The 17,311-nt window shown below is 40.0% G+C and overlaps 1 protein-coding gene across 1 annotated transcript in view; it reads right to left on the reverse strand.

The window, feature by feature from the left end:
* The window catches only part of LOC129379595 (NACHT, LRR and PYD domains-containing protein 3-like), a gene marked incomplete at its 3' end in the record, with an annotated part of 205,355 nt that overhangs the window by 169,858 nt on the left and 18,186 nt on the right, over positions 1-17,311 (reverse strand). The window contains 1 exon segment of the mRNA XM_055060414.1: positions 16,771-16,884. Within this exon segment, the coding sequence (XP_054916389.1) occupies positions 16,771-16,884 (114 nt within the window).

The following is a 17,311-nucleotide window of genomic DNA, read 5'->3' on the forward strand; positions in this document are numbered from 1 at the left end:
CTTGGCAGAACAATTACAAAAGAAAATGACACCAACTTTGGTGCTGTGATCCTTTGGCTGTATGTTTGGGGGTCAGCGATCAGAGTTCTGGTACCGACCTGGACATTATCCAGCCTCTTATCTCACTTAGGCTTAAAATGAGAAGAGGGCTGCTCGCTGACTTCACACCTCAGCATTAGGATCAACAAACTTAAAGTAATTCATTGATCTCTGATAAGATGTTTACTCAGGCTAAGTAAATTTGAACTTAAATTAACTTACATTCTACATTAAAATCTAACATGGCAAAGGATAAAAGAGACTGTGGGTTTAACATGTTTCATTTTTATATGTGTTTGAATAAGTAAATGACTTTTAACTTTTAAATAAAATGTTGGGTAATAAGTGGCTAAAATTATATAATCTAAAGAGAGAAAAGAGATATAGATATGAAATATATATATATTAAGAAATAAATAAAAAAACAAAAAACAAAAAGAAAGACAAACTCTAATTGACTCCTATTTGCTTCTTTCGTTTTCCTCTGTCTGAGCCTCGCTTCGGTGCATCTGACCTCTGACCTCAACTCAAACCTGTCTTACCATGGCCGAGATGATGTCCCTCCCCCCTCACCAGCTAATGACAGTGATCAAGAAGACAAAGAAGATCAGAAAGAGAAAGAAGAGATCTGCTGATCCTAATTTTCTGACACCAGGAACTGTCATTGAGCAACTACTGCATGGAGTCCTGCTGGACATTTGGACTGAAACTACATTCCTGTGTTTGGGTGCAAGTGAACTCTTACAACCTCCACTGGTTTACTCCCTGACATCAGCCTAGAAGGAAGGAAGGATAATGTGCTTCAGAGACAACAAACTGAACTGTTTGACCCTTGTTTCATTTGTGAACAGCATGGACATTGAGTGAGGGACAGTCTGGGCAACTCAAAGATCCAATACAGAACCAGTTGGACTGACAGGAAACTGCAGAGAGAGAGGAGGAGAGGACCAGGCTGCAGCGACGCCAGCAGCAGGAGGAGGAGGGAGAAGTGAGCTCATCCAAGATAAGTGTTATACACATACACAATTGTTATAAACTGCTACTGCAATGAAGACTTGCTTGCTTTATAACCCTGTTCACATATTATCTAGCCAGAAAATAAAGTCTTAACGGCTTTTATGTTCAATGATAGACAAATTCTCTCAGTTTGTCCCTTTTAACTCTGAGTCCTGAACAGCAGGACCACTGCTAAGGATCCTCTTAGGGTCCATGAGCCACAGGTTGGGAAACCGTGAAGGGAAAATTGCATTCGCTAAAAGATCAGCAAAGAACTAATGGAAATTATGCCACTAAATTACACCAGCTAAAAATGATCAAAGATTCTAAGCTAATAATTATTTACAAAAGTTTTCTTTTTCTTTTTTTCTTTTAGGACTATCTTGATAATACATGCTAGAGTGGATTTAAAATCAAATATCTCTGAATGTTAAAAAATCACGTTGATGGAAATGATTTTGGGAACAGATTGCTCTAAAGAACTGAGTAACTGATCAAATTATTATTTAAATCATAACAATTACATTGTCAACTGGTCTGAAATGCAAGGTTAAATTAAATTGTGATATTTTATCTAACTAGTTACTCCAAATTGATGTTTGTGAATGAACATAATGTTTTCTAGATAACGCTTAAAACCTTTAATCCAAGGTTGATTAATTAATGATCGTTAAATTCATAAAGGAATAATAATAAAGGTTAGCAGATTAAATATTAAAAGAAGAACTAATAATGGATAAAACTATTTTAGCAGACATGCCAAATGACGTTTTCCGCAGGCAGAAAAACGATTGCAGATAACTAAGGGTGTGAAAATTAATGATGAGGAAATTTTTCAAGTCAATAACAAACCAGTTCTCCCAAAGTCTTTATCTAAAGCAGCCGCAATTGTGGCACATGGTGATGCCATGTGTCAACAGGGGGAATGGTGGGGATAATACTACAGTATTTCACAACATATGGACTAAATTCTTACCTAAAAATTTTTTGTTCTGCATGTCCAGTTTGTGTTAGACACAATCCACAAGGGAACACAAGGCCAAAAAGAGGAAGTTTCCCAAAGCCTTCTTATCCATTCCAAACAATGCAAACAAATATTGTTTGGTAATTATTGATGCTTTTTCTAAATGGGTTGAAATAGTTCTAGCAAAGCATCCAGATGCTTTGACAGTAGCTAAAGCTATATGTAAAACTATTATTCCAACTCCACAAACTAGACTGAAAAGTAGATTAAAGAAAATGTATGGAACACCGTGGTTAAAATGTTTAGATTTGGTAAAGTTGTACATGAGAATTACACCCACACAAGAAGGATTAACACCATTTGAAATAATTCTTGGCAGACCATACAGATTACCAATATTTTCTCCAGATTTGCAACATGCAGATGAGGAGCAAACACTGGCAGATTACATGATCAGGACTCTGAAACAGAAGGAGGTGTCAAATGCAAATTTACTGCCCTCTGACTCTCCTCTCCCGCAGGAAACCACTCCCACCAAGCCAGGAGACTGGGTGTTCATCAAAGTCATAAAGAGGAAGAGCTGGGCCAGCCCGCGGTGGGAGGGACCATTCCAAGTGCTGATAACGACTCCAACTGCTGTAAAGATTGCTGAACGACCCAGCTGGATTCATCTCAGTCACTGTAAGTTGCAGAGAGTGTTGGAAGCCTAGGTGGGAGGAGGTGGGAGTCCACCTTCACAGGGGTTTGGCTTTTTAGGGTCACTCGTCTCAACGGTGGTGAAGAAATCATCAACCCCCTGTTCTATAGAGTCCTGGGTAACTTCTAACATCTCTGTAATCTGAGCAGCAATGGGATTCTCACAGGCCAGGTGGAATCTCTGCTGCGCTGTGACTGCAGCATGTTTTTTGTTCTGGAGTGGAAGCTGCCTCAGCCTCCACAAGATGAGGAGAGAAGCACAAACACTCTTCCCCCAGTCTCATCCACATGACTACAGCACTAACCTGTGGTGGCAACTAATGAACAGGACTGCTCATGAGGTGAACGTGGTGAACTGCTATGTGTGTGCACAGCTGGCCTATGCCACACACAACTCAGGCCTTCGACCAGGTAACATCACTGATGACAAACAGATGTGTCTCTATGGCCTGAGCACACACCCACGGTACAGCATCCCCATACCAAAGGGCTGCAGATGGTACAAAAAGGACTATTCTTTTTCACTTCGGACAGGAGCTGCTGTTAAAGGACTTTTTGGAGCTATGAACTGTTCACTTGCTGCTGATGTTCTTCCATTTCCAAAGACTGTGATGAAAATACCAGAGACTATTTCCTTGGCAGGAGCCGAACCAGGGTCTCTCAGGAGCTGCATTTACAACAATGGAACTAAAACACTAGGAATGCTCCCATGGTACTTGTGTAACACAGTTTACGCCTTCTGCGAAGCAACACCAGAATTCGTCACCTGCAGAGGTCAGGAGCCAACCTCAGGACGCAGCATCTGGAACGATAATTCAGACTATCACGATTTGCTTCAGGAAAGGAGGATCGACATCACTCAGCAGACGAGAGGACGACAGAAGAAAGCTCGTTGCAGCGCCATAGTGCCAGGAGACTATGGTCAACGGGTGATGGCTGACTGGTACTTCCTGTGTGGAGATGGAGCTTACATGCTTTTGAAAACCGTGTTGTGTTGGCTTTTCTCACAATCTCTCAAGGAGGCGTCTGCAAGATCATAGGTTCAACATGAGATGAAGAGGAACTATGTGGACAGTGCAACTCAGGGCTCACAAACTTTTGACTTTCTTTCTTGGCTGACCTCCAGACCCTGGTGGCAGCTTTTGTTTAAGATTGGAACACCCATCTTGACTGGACTGATCCTATTCTGTCTGTTCACAACCTGCATCATTTTATGTTTTCAAAGCATGCTGTTAAAGACATTTAACACTGCTCTGCTCAGCTATCAGTTGGTCAGGGTAACCTCTGACACAGATGAGGACTACATGTTGCTCCAGAAGAAAGACGATGACTGGAAAACGAGTACATATGATGATGTCTTGTAAATTAATAAACAGATTCAATCATTTGCTTGATGACTCCTACACTGAAAATGTGAAAACAAATGGTGTTAGTGATGATAACTGCATTTGATTTTCTGCTGTTTGTTTTTGGGTTGTTGTTTTTTTCTGTGTTCTCATTCTTACATTCAACATTATTATATTATTAACACCACATTATATGCATTTGGTTTTTAATGTTTCTTTTATATTTCTCTTTTTCTATCCTTCTTATATTATATATTATGCATTCTACAACTCTTGTATAACATGTGTAATCCATTCATTTTCTTTTTATACTATTTTTTTGCATAGTTATTACGTAAGAATTATAAACAGGGGGAATGTTAGAATAATTATGTTTTGTTATCATTCTTACATTAGTAGCTATAATAGATTTATTATTCACATCCCTGAGAAAAGCTCTCATACTTGTTAGACTTTGGAGCTGCAGCCACTTGTATCTTCGGGATTCTCCTATCTGCCTCCCTCCACATTCCTTTTCTACTTTGTAATAAAAGAGAAAGCCCTAACAAAGGGTCTTCAGAGCGCTCAGTGAACGGCTTGAAGCAGCAGTTTGCTGGGTTCTCTCCTTTTGCAAAAGCTTTCATAAAATTCACTTACGTTGTCTGTTTGTTCTTCTATTTAGATTCACAAATACCTATCATCTCCATCAGTTCATCCTGGCTTTATCCGTTTCACAAAGACTAAATCAAACTCAAGAGGTGTACTTGAACAGATTTCTTCAAGACTTGATGAGATCAATCACCTGTTCACCGTTGCCACAATAGTTAAATAGCATACGCCATACCTAACACAGAAAGACTAACATCTTTTGACAGAGACAGTCTGTACATGTGTTAAGTTGAATGTGATTGGCTGAGGGAACTGTCAATATGAGGCCTCTAATTTTATTTTATTTTTGGTGGATGTTGTGCTGAATTAAATCATACTCGATAAAATGAATTGCTGCTACAATAGTAAATAATTGTGAATAGATTGAATGTGTAATTAGCTCAAAATATATATTTTCAAACCATTCTTAACTAAAAACCATCATAATTATGCCAACCATTTGCTCAAATAAATAACTTTAAACTTATAAATTAACATTGGAAATGAATATAAAGTGTGGACCTGATAGTGGACTTTTTTTCTCTTCCTGTTCTCAGTGAAGGTGGATGCTTTTTATTCTCCAGCTACTTCCCTCATCTGCTGTGCTTTTTGCTCAGTGTCCTGTGCTATCTTTCTTTGCACATCTTCCAAATGGCAAACTATGGATCTGGTCTTGATGACAAAAAGTAGGAAATGAAAGCCCTCTTTCCTCAATGGGGCATTTGCAGCTGGACACATGATGAATTCCTGGGAGAAGTGGAAGAATCTTTGCATGTCCACATTGTGGGTTGAGGATGTTGGAGATGAATATATAATGGAATTTTTGTTGACACAATTTCTGCTGTTTGGATTTGACGTAAACCTCGCATATCAGGAAATTCAGAAAACATTGGCAGCTGTTCTGCCCATTGAGACGCTGAAATCTCGTAACAAGATATGTCTTGCTGTGAACACTCAGACTCAGATGCTGTGTGAGCAGAACCACAAACTGGAAGTGATTCTTGCTCAGAGCCACAGCTCAGTTGCAGTTCCTGAAACTCGCTCGATTAATGGAACAGACGTTGGAGAAGCTGCAAGCTCAGCTTGACGGGACTGATCATAAGTTTGGCTGTCTGGAGTCGCCATTGAAATGTAACAGTGAGAACTTAAGGAAGATGGAAAGATTAATGGAGTCTGCCTGATCACATACATACTTGAGAATAACTATAAACACACACTTATTCAACCCACCACCTTTGCTGGCCGCCCTTTCTCTTCCTCCCACAGTAAGGCAACCTAGACTGTTGCAATGCACCAGCTAGTTGCGTTGCTCACTTGAACCCCTTACCAGCATCACAACTTCCCTCACCTCCTGTATCACATGTCCTGTTTTTATGCTGTCAGTGTGTTTCTTTGCATGTGCAGATTTTTTGCAACCTCACACTTGTCTTTAGTGTCTTTAGTGACACAAATTATTTTAAGCTTGATAATAGTATTTTCTACAATCATAATGTTAAAAATACTAATACTACATGACTGAATACCAGAATGAATTAGCTGCGTTTTAATGCAGGGTGAAAAAAAGACCAAAACATGTACATAAGTAGGTGGAATCACTAACAAGCATTGGTTTCTGATGGTTGCTTAGTATAAATTGCCATAGTAACTATGTGCTATTACTTTTGTGAAACCAAATCAAGGCTTGATTAAACCAGGATATCTGAAAAACTCTGTCTTAATCTGCTATTCTTGTTTTGTGAAACAGCACTCAAAAATTGGAATCCACTAAATATGAAGGTGATGTCGTTAGTTCAGAGACAGAACAAAGAAACATCAGCTGTTAATTTTGTTTGATTGCAGTTCATGACTAATCTAATAATGCTGTAGATTAACCTTCATAAGGAAGAGAGATTAAACTTTGAGCTGAAATGCAAAATGAACTTGCTTTTCAAACATCAAAGAGCAGAAACAAAAAGGAAAGTTCTTGAAATCAAAGTTCAAGTAGGGGAAAAAGCAAACTTACAGTTTCTTCAAATAATCCAAAGGGTTGAAGAACATCGGAACAAAAGACCGACTTTCAAACTGAAAGTAAATGTGAAGGATATTGCATGACTGATGAGATCACAACTCACATGCGTTTTAGTTTGTTCTTTCAGAGCAGCAGAAGGTCTGTAGTGAAATCAGAGAAAGGTTTATAATGAGGAAGGACAGAAGTTCTGATGAAAATGTTTCATGATGGAGTCATGAGGAGAAAAGAGTCCAGAGAAAAGAGCAGCTGGTTGATTCCTGCTGCAGTAACTGGTCAGAATATAAATACAAACAGGAAATAATCAGAAAAACTAAACTATAATCCTTAACATCACCACACTACTGCAGCTGAAACCACACATTGTTCTAATGCAGATTATTCCTAAAGCTCCTATATAATCATTGATCATGATGTTAGTGTGGTGAGCAGAGTGAGGACAGTCTCTGGTTAAAACCAGAATCAGCTGAGGAGGTTCTCCTGATCCAGGTTGAAACCCTGATTTCATTTCAATCATCAACCTGAATTTAAAGTCAGAGTCAGATCAAGCAGCAGAGAGGTGGCAGCTTGTTCCAGACTCATTATTTACACATGCAGCTGTTTTCCAGCTGTTCTCCTCCACAGCTGGAGGGAGGGGGGATGTTTGGAGGAGAGAACCTGAACATTCAACCTCCAGGTTTTACAGCTGGATTCTGACCTCAGCAGCTGGAACAACGACACAGATGAAACCAGTGACTCCTGGAAAATGGGATGTTTGGATCTGAGCTGGTCTGCAGATTCACTGACTGGGATTTATTCAGAAAATGTCTCAGAGCTGAGAAGAACTGAGCTTCTTTAGACTGAATGCTGGGAAACCTTCACTCCTCCATTCAGTGATGTTCAGGCTCTGAACTTTAAAAACTAAAATCAGTTGGAAATATTGGGAATTTGGTCCATTAAGACTGGTAATATTAAATGTAAACATACTGCTGTTAATTAAAGTAAAATCTCTTTCCAAAAAGAACTGTGAGCATTTCCTCCAGTCTGTTTTTAACTTTAAACTCCTGAGATTATGTTTCCTGCAGGAAACATAATCTCCACCATGGCAATGCCTTTCCAAATATTAGAATAGTGGATCAAGACAACATGAGAGCCAATGAGTTGTTTTTAGTTTGTGGCAGAGCTGCATTCATCCATTCATCATCCCAGTTTTCCTGCCATGCAGATTAATCTCCACTTATCTGACAGCTTGGCGATCAAATGTCAAAAACAGGGATTAAGATGTTGATGTTGGAGTCTGTCACATAGAGAAAAGAAACTTCATGATGCTGTGATTTGTTCATCTGAACTTTTCTTTTTAAAAATGTTCCTCTTCATGACAAATCAAACTGATTAGACATGTTATTTTGAAGCAGTAAGCTTTAGTTAAATTCATAACTTTATATTATTATCAAACTAATCTAAAAACCCATAAGATAAAGGAAAACTGGTGTATGGCATAATAAATGTCCCTCAGACAAGATATCATCAATCTCTTTAAACATGGACATCACTCTCCATGACACAACCCTTGTGAAAAAGATTTATTTCTGACCCAAAGCTCCTGCATCAGTAGATTAAAGCCTGCCTCTCAGATCTGTTGAACAGGAGGAGGATTTCCAAGTCAAGATCATTTCAATCATATCCAATTGTTTGTGTCAGGAAAAAGACAGGTGAATTGAGGATGTGCTGTGACTGCAGAGAACAAAACAGGAAGTCAGAACCAGACAGGAACCCCATCCCCAGAATTCAGGACATCTTAGACTCTCTTAATGGCAAATCCTAGCATCAGGGCTTCTTGGAAGCAGAAAACTTCTCATTCACACCTTTCATTTCCACTGGGGCTTAGACCAGTGGAACCACAAACCATTTGGCCTCAGATCAGCTCCTGCAGTTTCAAAGCAGTATGGAGGACTTTTTAAATTGACTGTGTGATGTCATATGTCAGCCTTATTTAGATGATAACTTAGTGAACAGTCTTTCATTTGTACAAAATATCTGTGATGTGCTGCACAGATACAAAACACGAAGAGCAGTGGTACATAAAGGTTATTCTGGAGGGCCAGCATCCTGCATGTTTTAGGTTTCTCCTGATAGTAACAAACTTTTCAGGATGTCATTTTTTTTCTAAGAAGCCATCATTGGATTCAGGGGGGCTAAACTAAAGAGAGAACTAAAACATGCAGGATGCTGGCTCTTGAGAACTGACTTTGTGTCAAACTTACTCCTCTCAAATGTGATGTTTTAAGAGGGAGGTATCATTATGTGTTTGTTGGTGAGCCAAAAATGCAGTCAGGAGCTGGGAGTATGAATCATATAATGTTTTGAAATCTGAAAATTTACAGAAAAATCACAGGCAGCCAGAGCAGGACAAAAACAAGAACCAAGAAAAAAAAAAAAGCAGAATATAAAAAGGGAAATAACCAGGATACAATGGAATTTCAGAGAAAGAACCAGCAATGAGTGTGAGCAGTAGAAGAGTTTAAACACTGTGAGGTGAATGCTGGAACAAGAGACCTGGCTAACAGGATGCACGTGTGAGGAGAGAGAGAGAAAGAGAAAATGGCACAGGGGGCAAGTCCCGTGTGTGTCTAATAAAAAAGTTGGGAAAAACAAAAGATGACACAACTTAACACACTCATAATATGGAGTAAATGTTCATACCCTTTTATACCCTTTGTTAAATCCTGAAGTAACAATGAATACTTTAAATTTTTTAGGAAGCTGAGCTAAATCTCCCAGTAAACCTAGACTTGATTATTGCCTGACCTGCAGATACAATAAATTATTTTAATAGAACCTCTCTGTTGGATGAAAGAACTCTGAAAGCAACACATCAACTAAAAAACTCAAAACTGTCAGAGAAACAAATTCTCTGACATCTATCAGTATGGAAAGGGTTCCAGAACCATCTCTAGGGTTCTGGACTCCAGAAAACCTCAGTAAAACCAGGATCCACATATGGAGAACATGGAACAGTGGAGAACCGTCCCAGCAGAGGCCGACCCACCAGAACCACTTCAAGAGCTCATCAACGACTCATCCTGGAGGTCCAGAAGAACCAGAACCACATCTGAAACTCTGCAGGCCTCGTTGCCTCTGCTAAGGTCAGAGGTCGTGATTCAACAATAAGAAAGAGAGAAATTAAATGTAGATATTTATTGGAGCCATTTTTAATCCTTTCTTCAGATTTAGAAGTTTCCATCCATCTTCTCAAGTTTTGGTAGAATTTCCTTTGAACCGTCTGACTTTGGGTCAAATGTTCTGGTTTTCTCCACAAGGTTCTCTTGATACGTTGTTGGAGTTCTGGTCCTTTCCTCCTGACAGAACCGGAGTAACTGGGTCAGGTTTGAAGGCTGTCATGGTAAAAATATTTACTTTTAGTGATCAAATTGATAGCAATACAACCATCAGAAGGCCTGTTCTTTAGGTCAGAGAAGAAGAATATTTTCCTCTCTTCCTTCTCCAACCTGGCAGGTCACAAGAAACTGATGCATCCCTGCTGTTATCAGCAGGAGTTAAAGTAGTTTAATTTTATTACCAAATTTATGTTTAAAATATTGCAGAGATGCAGTAATAAGACCTTTTCTGATCAATACTGATTTTCAGTTTTCATTGTTCTCTGCTATTCCAGTTGCTAAGATTTTTTTTCTCCAAGGTAAAAAATGTTCTGCAGGTTCTGAGTGTCAGGTAGAAGGTCTGAATGACACATAAAATATTAACATTTTCTACGTTTGATTCTTCAAATCATCGTCATTTGACCTTCAACTAGCTTCAAAATGATAATGTTTTAATGTAAATTAGGAATTTATGAAAGTCAGAGTTGGGTTTTTTAAAAAAACGTCTTACTGAAATTTAAAGGGGAACAGAACAGGATGAGCAGCAAATGAAATGTGTTTCCTGATCACCAAATACATGAATCATAACTGTAGGAAATATACAAAAGGAACAGTTAACATTTGAATCCAGGACATATTTAAGAGAATATGAAGAAAATGTGATTGAATAAAACTATAGTAAATTAAGAAAAACAGGAATGATAAATGAAATGACATAAAAACAGAGGTAAACGCAACATCCTGATATTCATTTTGAATCTTTGACTGGAAGCAGACAAATATCATGTGGATCCATGAATAATCCTGGAATGATCCCAGCTTCCTTCTTTAAAAGACTAGAAAAAGAAATTTCTAAAGAATCATGCAGAAAAGTTTCACCAAGAAACAGTTTGGATCCATGAAAACAGACATGTAGAGAGACTGAACAATTTTTTAAACAGTGAGAGAGTTTCTCTAACAGGAAGAAACTCATTAGACTCAATTCAGCACAGAAACACTGAGGAACCAGAACTGAACCAGACCCCAAATCCAGGAATCAGAGGTTCAGTGAATGTGGTGTTGAAGGTGTGGAGGAGGATCAGTGAGTCAGAGGAGACTCTGTAGAAGGACAGAATGCCAGCAGGACAGTCCACATACACTGCTACTCTGTTAGAGACAGAGGAGGAGGAGAGACGAGTTTCTATGTTATTGTTCCAGACAGAGTAACCATTAAAATCAGAGCAGCTCAGACTCCAGGAATGATCATTCCCTCCAAACATACAGTCTCTACTGTTTTCTTTCCTCCTGATTTTTCTGTAACTCACTGATACATAAACTCTTCCTGTCCACTCAAACTCCCAGTAACAGCGACCAGTCAGACCAGTTCTACACAGCAGCTGATTCCAGTTATGAAATCTGTCTGGATGATCAGGATATGACTGAAGCTCCTTCACATATGTCACCTTCCTGTTGTCTTCAGACAGTTTGAGTTTTCTGCTCACTGTGTTTGTGTCGATGGTGAGTTGACAGGAATCTGATGGAGAACAAACACAATCCAGCTGCAGTTATTGATCATTTATTGACACTTTGACTCCTGAATGAGTGATGTGACAGTTTGAAGATGGTTGAATGTGAGCTGCTTTGTTGTCATGAATCAGATGAAAAACACACTTACATTTCCTCAGACCTGGAGTCAAGAATCGGCCTCCAGCAGGCTCCACCCTGAAAGGAGGAGGGGGTCAGACCATCAGTCTCTTTCAAGCTACATACAACATTGTTTTAAAGTGCTTTGTATCCTCTGTAGATCATCATGAAAATCTAATTGCTTTACCCCTGAGGGACTTAAATAACTCGTGACAGTTTGAAGATGGCCAAAACTAATATATTCATTATTATAGTCAGAGTCCCTATTAAACTCTATTAAACCATCCCACTCTTTAATTTTTCGTGTAAGCCTTTCTTAGTCAGGAAAATATTCTAGAAAACTGGGTAATGATGTCTGCCTTCAGATGATTTGTCGAATAAAACTCATTTCACAATCAGCTGAAATCTTCCTGGACACTATAGTGTTAAATCAAGGACTGATCCCTTTCCTGGATCAACATCTGTTCTTGATTCTCTTAAACCGTATTTTCCGTATATCTATTAGAGAATCTACAGAGAAAATACGGATCTACGTATGCTCCTGGTTTGTGAAGACAGAGACACCATCTGAACTCTAATAGGAAACAATTTCAAACAAATTTTCTCTTTACAATCTCTTGGTTCCACGTGGAGCTATATTTGTCCCCTGCAAAGCCAAAATTACCAGAAATATTTAGAAAAATTTGCTTGTCATAAGAGAGAAAAATGCTTCAAAATGTTATCCATTCATTTAGGGTTGTAAAATAAATAATTAATTATCAAACTCAATGTTTGCCAGCAGACTGACTAAAGACATTTGTCCCTCTTCCTCCTCTATCAGACCTTCTCTCCTCCTGCAGCAGGTTCCTCCATACCTGAGAGCTTCCAGTCTCCAGTGTGGATCCTTCAGTCCAGCCGACAGCAGCTTCACTCCTGAGTCTCCTGGATGATTGTAGCTCAGGTCCAACTCTTTCAGATGGGAGGGGTTGGAGGTCAGAGCTGAGGCCAGAGAAGCGCAGCCTTCCTCTGAGACCAAACAGCCCGATAAGCTGCAGACACACAATTCATCACATGATGAGAAAATCAGAACATTGAGGTAGAAACCAAGGACTGAACTGGTCAAGACAGAAAATATTCAAGAAACTGGTGTCTAAACTGTGAATATGAAATAGTAATAACACATTCTGTACATAAAAACAAACATTTGTCACTTTTAAATGGATGAGAAAGTCTAATGACTGCTCGAAGAAAGGATGTGCAATAAAACTCCTCTGTGCACCTAGGATGCTACATTTTGTCAAGTCAGACATCCTCAGTCTGTGAAAGTGTGACCCTGACATTACTAAATATTTTTTCGTCTTTCAGCCTGCAATAAATAAAAAACAAAATTGCTGTGTTGAGATTTGGCATGGTTAGCAACATCATAGTCAGACATCTACTATTATAACAATTTATTATTAAAATGACATTACCATCAAATATGAATTCAGGTAATGAACAGAAATCTGGTTTCAGCAGGATTGAGAACATTTTACCTGAGAGTTTCCAGGTTGCAGTTTGGACTCTTCAGTCCAGCAGAGAGAAGCTTCACTCCTGAATCCTGCAGGTTGTTGTTACTCAGTCCAGTTCTCTGAGACTGGAGGACTGGGAGCTGAGAACTGAGGACAGAGCTTCACAGCTTCTCTCTGAGAGGTTACAGACACTCAGTCTGAGGAGACAGGGAGGAAAATATGGTATTGAACAGTTGATCAAAATTTGTTTCTCTGTCAAATTAACAATATTCTACTTTGACAGAAAATATTCCAAGCAGAAGATTTTCTTTTTTACGTATTTTTATTGCTCTTTGATGGGATATGGTTCATTTTATAGTTGGTTCTCCAGTCTTGAAAAAAAATTAGTTAAATTCTACCATTAACTAAATCATTTCACTTTAGTTCTATCAAAAGAGTTTTGCTGCTTGAACCACTGAAGGAAATCAGCCTTACTTCTACTTGTATAATGCTATTGAGTGATATCCGTGAGAAAAACTGAAAACTGAACAAACTGAACACAAGAATAATGTGTACCTCATCATTAACAGATCTTTACGAAAAAAGAACAGTAACAATGTGTGTCCTTACAGAGCTTTGTTGGAGGCTTTAACCACTGGCAGCAGCCTCAGAAGAACCTCCTCTGAAGCAGAGTATTTCTTCAGGTCAAACACATCCAGATCTTTTCCTGATGACACTAAGATGAAACCCAGAGCTGACCACTGAGCAGGAGACAGTTTATCTGTGGAGAGACTTCCTGAACTCAGAGACTGTTGGATCTCCTCCACTAGAGAACGATCATTCAGTTCATTCAGACAGTGGAACAGATTGATGCTTTTCTCTGCAGACACATTCTCAGTGATCTTCTCCTTGATGTACTGAACTGTTTCCTGATTGGTCTGTGAGCTACTTCCTTTCTGTGTCAGCAGACCTTTTAGGAGTCTCTGATTGGTCTGCAGTGAAAGTCCCAGGAGGAAGCGGAGGAACAAGTCCAGGTGTCCATTTGGACTCTGTAAGGCCTGGTCAACAGCTCTCTGATGGAGAGCATTTATATTTGGTTTGGAAAAAATTTTGAAGAGAAATGAGGTGGATTTTCTTGCAACAAATTTACATCAGAGTTGATGAAGGTCAGATGAACATGAAGAGCAGCCAGAAACTCCTGAACACTCAGATGGACGAAGCAGAACACCTTGTCCTGGTACAGACCTCTCTCCTCTTTAAAGATCTGTGTGAACACTCCTGAGTACACTGACGCTGCTCTGATATCGATGCCACACTCTGTCAGGTCTGATTCATAGAAGATCAGGTTTCCTTCTGCAGCTGATCAAAAGCCAGTTTTCCCAGAGACTCAATCATCTTCCTGCTCTCTGGACTCCAGTGTGGATCTGTTTCAGCTCCTCCATCATACTTGACCTTCTTCACTTTGGTCTGAACCACCAGGAAGTGGATGTACATCTCAGTCAGGGTTCTGGGCAGCTCTCCTTCCTCTCTGGTCTCCAACACATCCTCCAGAACTGTAGCAGTGATCCAGCAGAAGACTGGGATGTGGCACATGATGTGGAGGCTTCGTGATGTCTTCATGTGGGAGATGATCCTGCTGGCCTGTTTCTCATCTCTGAATCTCTTCCTGAAGTACTCCTCCTTCTGAGGGTCATTGAACCCTCTGACCTCTGTCACCATGCCAAACACTGAGGAGGGATCTGATTGGCTGCTGCAGGTCGTGTGGTTATCCAGAGGAGAGCAGAGGGAAGCAGTTTCCCCCTGATGAGGTTTGTCAGCAGAACATCCACTGAGGTGGACTCTGTAGCATCAGTCAGGATCTCCTTGTTGTGGAAGTCCAGTGGAAGTCGACTCTCATCCAAGCCATCAAAGATGAACAGAACCTGGAAGTGTTCAAAGCTGCAGATTTCTTTGGTTTCACTAAAGAAGTGATGAACAAGTTCCACCAAGCTGAACTTTTTCTTTCAGCACATTCAGCTCTCTGAAGGTGAATGGAAATATGAACTGGATGTTCTGGTGGGCTTTGTCTTCAGCCCAGTCCAGAGTGAACTTCTGTGTTAGGACTGTTTTCCCAATGCCAGCCACTCCCTTTGTCATCACTGTTCTAATTGGTTGATCTCTTCCAGGTGGGACTTTAAAGATGTCTTCTTGTCTGACTGTTGTTTCTGGTCTGTGTGGTTTCCTGGATGCTGTTTCAATCTGTCTGACCTCATGTTCATCATTGACCTCTCCAGTCCCTCCCTCTGTGATGTAGAGCTCTGTGTAGATCTGGTTCAGAAGGATTGGACTTCCTGCTTTAGCAATTCCCTCAAACACAGACTGGAACTTATTCTTCAGACCAGATTTAAGTTGATGTTGACCAACCTCAGTAACTTGTTCTAACAGAAAAAGTAAAATCAGGATGGAAACAGCATCATCTTCTGAAGATGACTTCAATATATCTAATTCCATTTCTGTAGATATCAGTAAAAATGAGTTTTATCATTTGGTCAAATCTTTGTGGAAATCCTCTTACTGCTCTGCAGACGGTCAGCCAGCTCCTCCTGCTTCATCATCCTCAAGAAGTTCAGTGTGATCTTCATCACTGCCTCTTTGCTACCCCTCCTCTGCTCTTCATCCTCACCATCTGAAACCCCATCATCCTCCGTCTGACTCTCTGAGCATTCTTGGTCATCCGGACCCAGAACCTTCTGAATCTTCTTCAGTTCTTTCTTCACAAAAGTAACAATGTTGTCCTCCAGCAGCTGGAACAGAATAATAGATGAAGGAAACATCAGACATATAATATGTAGCCATACACCAGATGGATGTTTGACAGACTGACAGTCCTCTTTTCTACAAAGCACAGCATGGAGATGACTGTGAACAGAAACAATGGAAAAGTTGTTCATGTACAGACCATAAATATGGAGAGGAGCTTTCTTTGATGATGCTGGGGAAATGGATCACTGGGAACCTCTGAGGTATGCTGATCCACTCTGTGGAACAATTAGGAAATCAGGAAATATTCATCCAATAGGTTCATAGATAAAGTAACTAAGATTTTGACATTAAATGACCTTAACGCAGAACAAAGGTTAATCATCTGAACACAGTATGATGAATTTAGAAAGAGAAAGATGATCTACAATGATGAAGCTCAGTAACACCCAGTAAAAATTTACAAAGTTGGTGCTCAACTTGGACTCAAACAGTCCAAAATGTCAGCAGATCTGATGCTGGTGGAGACAGTTTCCCAGAGCTTGGGGACATTGTAAGTGAAGGCTCTGTCCACACAAGTCTTCAGGACAGTGTGGGACATCCATCAGGTTCTGATGATTAGATCTGAGGTGATGTGGACATGGAGGAGGTCTGAAATATGTGGGTGTGTCCATGTGGGATCCTCTCCTGGATGTTATAGTGGGATTTTAAATTGGATCCTGTAGATCCCTGGAATCCAGTGAGCTCACATTGTATCTGTCCACATAGAGACAATCAGAAGGTCCATGAAGTGATATCTGGATTGATTGATTGATTGATTGATTGATTGATTGATTGATTGATTGATTGATTGATAACTGAGTTCTTACTGTTTCACTTTTCACAATTACAGCAGTTAGAAACATCTCACCTCTCTGATGATGGAGGTCCAGGAGACTTAAAGAGAATAGGAGGATCCTTTGACCTGTCGCTCTTAAAGGACACACAGCTGGGTTCTGGTTCTGGTTTGAGTCTCTGATGGATCCTGACAGAAACATGAAGATTAAAACTTAATCAGCAAAGAGGAGCAGCAGAGCTTCATCACCACGTCTGTTCTGGCCTGATATAGTGAACGCTGTGTGAAAAGGGCTGTGGACAGTTAGAGATGGTGACCTCACCTCTGACCTTTGCTCTGGCTCTCATCTTCCCCACACAGAGTGGTTTTAGAGGGAGGACTCTCTCCTCTCTGTCCTCACACTGATCCATGCTGCTGAATCCACATCAGCTCACACACACTCTCTAGCTTCACCTGCAGAGGAAACACACATCATTCATCTGCACATCAACTCTGATCATCCTTTACATCATTAGTGCTGGAAAAAGATCAGCTGCTCCTCCTCTGATTGGCTCTTCTTCTCTGCTTCATATCAGTGTCAGGTGAATGCAGTCAGACAGCAGAGAGGCAGAGGAAG

Source organism: Poeciliopsis prolifica, unplaced genomic scaffold (assembly GCF_027474105.1).
Source record: "Poeciliopsis prolifica strain line A6 unplaced genomic scaffold, Auburn_PproV2 SCAFFOLD059, whole genome shotgun sequence".
Taxonomy (NCBI): Eukaryota; Metazoa; Chordata; class Actinopteri; order Cyprinodontiformes; family Poeciliidae; genus Poeciliopsis; species Poeciliopsis prolifica.